Source organism: Prunus mume, linkage group LG7, assembly GCF_029339155.1.
Source record: "Prunus mume cultivar Tortuosa linkage group LG7, ASM2933915v1, whole genome shotgun sequence".
NCBI classification, from domain to species: domain Eukaryota; kingdom Viridiplantae; phylum Streptophyta; class Magnoliopsida; order Rosales; family Rosaceae; genus Prunus; species Prunus mume.
This window is the reverse complement of record NC_142704.1, coordinates 19,535,981-19,541,811: the sequence shown is the minus strand read 5'-3', so window position 1 is coordinate 19,541,811 and position 5,831 is coordinate 19,535,981. Positions and strand designations below refer to the sequence as shown.

The 5,831-nt window shown below is 36.3% G+C and overlaps 2 protein-coding genes across 2 annotated transcripts; both read left to right on the top strand.

The window, feature by feature from the left end:
• Positions 1-2,961: 2,961 nt before the first annotated feature.
• Positions 2,962-4,611, top strand: LOC148915689 (uncharacterized). Its single transcript, XM_089041556.1, has 2 exons — positions 2,962-3,786; positions 4,015-4,611. Exons 1-2 carry the CDS (start codon positions 3,006-3,008, stop codon positions 4,164-4,166), a joined length of 933 nt encoding a protein of 310 aa, XP_088897682.1. The 5' UTR covers positions 2,962-3,005; the 3' UTR covers positions 4,167-4,611.
• LOC148915688 (uncharacterized) lies at positions 4,510-5,058 on the top strand. The gene has a single exon (XM_089041979.1). The coding sequence runs from the start codon at positions 4,510-4,512 to the stop codon at positions 5,056-5,058; it is 549 nt and encodes a 182-aa protein (XP_088898105.1).
• The last annotated feature ends 773 nt before the right edge of the window (positions 5,059-5,831 follow it).

Genomic DNA, 5,831 nt, shown 5'->3' with positions numbered 1-5,831 from the left:
GTCCAATATGCGGCGATGATACACCTAGTCACAGGTTGAAAAATTGCCACAAAATTTGTGACATTGGGCATAGAAAATGGTTACCAATCAATCATCCATATAGGAGGCAACGTGCAGCTTTTAATGGGAAACCTGAATATGGCACGCCTCCCGAGCCATTAACCGGAGAAGAAGTGTTGCATATGGTTGAAGATGGTGACAGAGTTTGTTGGAAGAAGAAATCAATATTCTTTGATCTCGAGTATTGGAAATACCTTCCTGTGAGGCATGTCCTAGATGTTATGCACATTGAGAAGAATGTTTGCAATAGTATCATTGGTACATTGCTGGAGATCCCTGGAAAAAATAAAGATGGGATTGCTGCTCGATTAGATTTATTGAACATGGGGGTCAAAACTGATTTGCAACCCGAGTATGGAGAAAGACGTACTCGTTTGCCTCCCGGGCCTTGGAATTTGTCAAGAGCAGAGAAGAGAGAGGTTTGCAATTCTTTCTATGGTATGAAGGTCCCTGAAGGTTATTCTTCAAATATAAAAAATCTTGTATCTTTACAAGATTCAAGACTTCTTGGACTTAAATCACATGATTGTTATACGTTAATGCAACAATTACTCCCTGTGGCAATTCGTTCTGTTTTGGAGAAGCCTGTAAGGTATGCAATAACTCGTTTGTGCTTCTTCTTCAATGCTATATGTGCAAAGACCGCTTATCCAAAATTTAGAAAGAGAACAAAGTGGCTGCAGGATAAGCACAATAGCACTTTCATTCAATGGCTATGCTTCAAGGTATATGTTATTGAATAACATATTGGAATTTTAATTTTCTTCTTTCTATGTTAGATTGAATTAAGTTATGATTAATTTGCAGGTTCAAAGTGAACTTAATGAGAAAGACAATCATGGCGTATCAGAAAATTTAAGGTGGTTAGCAATGGTCCAAACATGGCAAAGTGCCATTATATAGGAGCTATCTTATTAAAGGTATTAAATTCAACATTAAGGCACAAGATGATGTGCGGACAACTCAAAATAGTGGAGTTTATTTACTTGCACATACTATGCAAGTTGCTAGTGCTAAGGATAAAAACCCAATTCTCTCAAATATGGGTTTCTATGGTGTCATTCAAGAAATTTGGGACCTTGACTACTAAAAGTTTACAATCCCAGTCTTTAGATGTGATTGGATAGATAGTACTTCTGGTCTTGTAGTGGACGAACTTGGATTTACTCTTGTAGATTTGAGTAAAATTGGACATAGGAATGACCAATTTGTTTTGGCTTCTCAAGTCAAACAAGTATTTTTTGTTGATGACCCGATGCATCGTAGTTGGTCGGTAGTGTTATCAATGCCTAATAGAGAATATAATGATGTTATTGGTGATGATATCTTAGGTGATGTGAGAATTGAGTGTGAGCCATTTACTAGAGGTATGCCAAATATTGACACATTTGATGAAGTGGTGGTTGAGTTAGGGAGTCAAAATATTCGAGATGGGTGTGAAGATATATGGGTTGAATGATGCTTTATGTAATTGGCAGTGTATGACATTAATTTTGTAATATATTGTAATGTGATTTCTTCACTTTCATTATACAGGTTTTGGCCACAAAACAATCAGTACAAAAATTACTGGTTCTAGATTACAAACACGACGGTTTTGATAAAAATGTTAAAAACAAACGTCTGTTCTAATAAATAATAGAAAATTAGTGAAACACCCAATTCTAGACATTAAACTATAATAAAACCCTAGACTATTTAAAACATATAAACACACCCAAAATAAACCCAAAAACCAACAGCTGTCAATTTTTGGATTTATTTTTATGTTAGATTACGGTTTTGACCTTTTGGTCTGAATTCTTTGAAACAGGCCCAAAATTCGCCACTAGGATAGGAATTTCTGAAAATTTACGGTGACCTCATAAAAACTGCTTTGGCGACCTCGTGAATCAAATATTCCAAAGCGAGCCGTTTTCTTCAAGCAAGCGAGCTTCGTTCACCTCTTCAACGAAGCTCAGTATGATGTGGTTTCAGATCTTCTTTTTGGATTCTTCTGAGCTCAGTATGGTGTAGATTGGAGTTCTATTGCTTCAATTTTTTTGTTCTTTGTTGTTTGATTTGGTAATTTGTGGATTGATATTGCGCTGCAAGAGACTCGATTGGAGCTTGGTGCGATCTGTGATCTTCTATTTTGAGGTATTTCGATTTTTTCTTGTGAATTCATATTCGTTTTTTGAGGATTCGATTATATTGTAGTCTGATTTTTGGTGATTTCATGTTCGATTAATTAAGTTGCTGATTAGGTTTTCGTTTCTTTTTGTTTATAATTTGGATTGATTTCAGATTCGTTTTGATTGTGGATTTGCTCTTGTGTTTTGATTTGAGGTGTGGTGAAACTTTTGTGATATTCGATTTGGTTTTCATATTAATTGAGGTTTTTTCAGTTGAATCTGAGTATATTCGTGTTTTTTCTGTTTATGCACTATTGGTTTTTGAGTCGACTATAATTCACTGTTAATACTCGGCATCCACTGTTATTGCTAGTAGTCATTTTTGTTTTGTTTGTTGTTTTTTTGTATAGATATGGATGATTCGAGAGTGGCAAAGTGCACCTATGGTGGTGGAACTTTAATGCTTATTTTGTCTTCAACTACTACTTTTGATTGGCTGTCTAACGAGTTGTGTAGTAGGTTCAAGCTGAAGTTAGGTCATTTTGAGTTGAGGTACTCTTATACGGATTGCTCCAATTGTTTATTGGAATTGGATGATGATTTGAAAATCATGTTTATGGTATGTGGACTGACGAAGGATCAATTAATTCACATTGCTGTGTGAGGGATAAGGTGTAGTGAATTATGTTCAAGCTGAACATAATTGCTTCTCCTTTTTTGTTGGAGGCTGTTCCTAACAATTACAGTTTTGCACAAGATGAGGATACATGTAAATATTCAATTCAAACTGGTAGTATTGTTGATTCAAGTGCAGCTTCTCCTTGTTTGAGTATGGATTTTGATGGTATTAGCAGTGAGTATGGAAGTGAATATTTAGGCAAATATGGTAGTTGTGGAGGTCGTAAGTATTTGTCTACTGATTGGGAGGGTTATATTACTCATGAGGGTCAGAAGTTTGAGGGTGGAGTTTGTGAATTCCGTGATAAGTTGGCTAAGTACTCGATTGAGAATGGTTTTAAGATGAAATATTTGAAAAATGAGCCTCGTCGTGTTACTGCTGTGTGTGCTAAGAAGGAATCAAATGGCTGTGAGTGGCATGTGCATGCTGTTAAGTCGAATGTAAATGGATTTTTTTATATTAAGAACTTAAATAATGCACACAGTTGCAGTGGTTTGATCCGTGAGAAGAGAAATAAGGCAATGGGGTCTCGTTTGGTGTCTTCAATTGTCAAAGATAAGGTTCGTAGCAATCCTTTGGTAAGGCCTATTGAGCTGATTACTGATTTGAAGGAGAATTATGGATTGGATATCCCTTATCATGTTGCGTGGTATGGGAAGGAGTCGGCTACTAAGGATTTGCATGGTGATGAGGAGTTGTCTTATGCTCACCTGCCTTGGTATGTGAATGTTTTGAAGGCCAGCAATGTCGGATCTCATTGTGTGCTTGACTGTGGCGAGGATGGTTCTCGTTTCCAGCGGATCTTTATATGTTTTAAGGCCTCCATTGATGGTTTTCGGTGGTGTAGGCCTATGCTGTTCATTGATGGTACTTTCGTCACAAACAAGTACAAGGGTACTCTTCTAGGAGCTACTGCAAAGAATGGAAATAAAGGTATGTAATGTAAATGCTGTAGTTGTTGACTTCCATTGAGTGGTATGAACAGTGTAGTTATGCAAATGTAAATGCTGTAGTTGTTGACTTCCATTGAGTGGTATGAACAGTTTCTATACTGTTCATACCCTGCATCTTAGTATTTTTATGCATTGTAGTTTTACTCTGCTTTATGTGGTAACACTGTTACAGTTCAAACTAACTAATATAGTTCTCTGTTTCTTGTAGAAGTATTCCCTTTTGCCTTTGCGATTGTATCCGGTGAAACTGTGGATAATTGGAGGTGGTTTCTGGAAAGGATATCTGAAGTCTTGGTTGATGAAGGTAGGCAACTTACATTCATTTCTGATAGGCATGGTGCTATTATCGATCTTTGTTAGGACTGTTTTTCCTGCTTCTCCCCATGGTTTTTGTCTATATCATTTGAAAGAGAACTTGAAAAAGAAGTATCCGCATGCTGTTGGTTCCTCTTTCAAGGATCATATTTTATGGCTTTTTTGTAAGTTGTTGTATGCACCGACTGTTGAGGAATATCAAGATACGTTGAAAAAATTAAGAGATGATGGCGGTTCAAAAATAATTGATAAGTTTTTGGCTGATCTCCCTGTCCAAAATTTTGCTAATGCATTTTTTCCGGGAAAGAGGTATGGGGAGGTTAGTAATGCCTTGTCCGAGTCGTTTAATTCATGGGTTAAGGATGTGCGTAGGCTTCCAATTTATGAGATGATTGACACTGTTAGGATCAAAATGATGGAGATGATTTCTAGGAGGAAGCTTGCATCCGAGAAATGGAGTAGTGTTTTGTGTCCTGTTATTGAGGATGAGTTGAAGACTTTAGCTGCAAAGGGTCGTCATTGGAGGATATGTTGCGCGAGTGAATCTGTTTTTGAAGTTCATGCTGATTTGAGTGTTATGGTCAATTTGGATGAGAGGTTTTGCTCCTATTATCAGTGGCAATTGCTTGGGTTTCCGTGTCAGCATGCGATTCAAGTTATCCAACATTCCGGGTTATGTTTGTACAACTTTGTGGATGAGTATTACAAGGCAGACTTTTATAAGGCTACTTATGCAACCCCTATATTTCCCATACCTGATATTGAGAAGCCTCCTCCTGGAGATGTTTTTCTTCTACCTCCTCATACAAGAAAGCCTCCGGGACGACCTCCGACAAAGCGCTTCAAGTCAAGCAGTGAAACTAAAAGGCAGGTGAAGTGCAAGAGATGCGGTTCTTGTGATCGTCATAATAGGAGGACTTGCAAGGTTCCTATTTGATGTAAAGGTTCTGAGTATAAAGACTTGAATGAGAGTAGTTAGTTTTTAACTAGTTAAAGTGCTATGTGATTGATTAATGACAATCATAGTTGAAAGGAATAGAAATTGATATGCAAGTTGTTAATACGGTGAAATAGCAGTCACTGCATATGAATACACTTTGAATTTTTGGTATTAATACATAATATTTACCATTTTTGGTATTTTGCAAATTTCGGTTTTGAAGTTTGATATGAATTAAGCATTACTGCTGTTTGAATAATCTATAAATGAACGAACGCTATTTAATGCTCACTGTTCATGCCATTGTTGAAATTGAAAGATAGTTCTATGACATGGTATTAACAATTTATTTCTATCAAATAGCATTAACATTGTATTGAGAGTGCGTTGTTATTTGTTGCAGTTCACCTTTTTAGTTGTTTTAGTGCTATGGAGACCATTATTTCAGGTTACATACACTGTTAATTCACGTAAATAAACTGGTTTTTGAATAAGTACATAACTTGAATTTGAAAATCACTTTACTTCAATGTTCTAAACCTACACAAGTCCTAAGAAACTACAATATAAGCAAGAATTTTGGCAAAATATTTGATTACAACTTCATTATTTTGCATTTCTCTCTTCTCTTTCTTTGATGGAAATCCAACTTCTTTCATTGCTCATAATTTTCATGAGGACTTCTTTTCTCATTTGCCAGACCTTTTCTTTGTTGAAATCTGATTCTATTTGTTGGTCTTTGGAAAGCTGCTTCATGAAGTGCATGACAA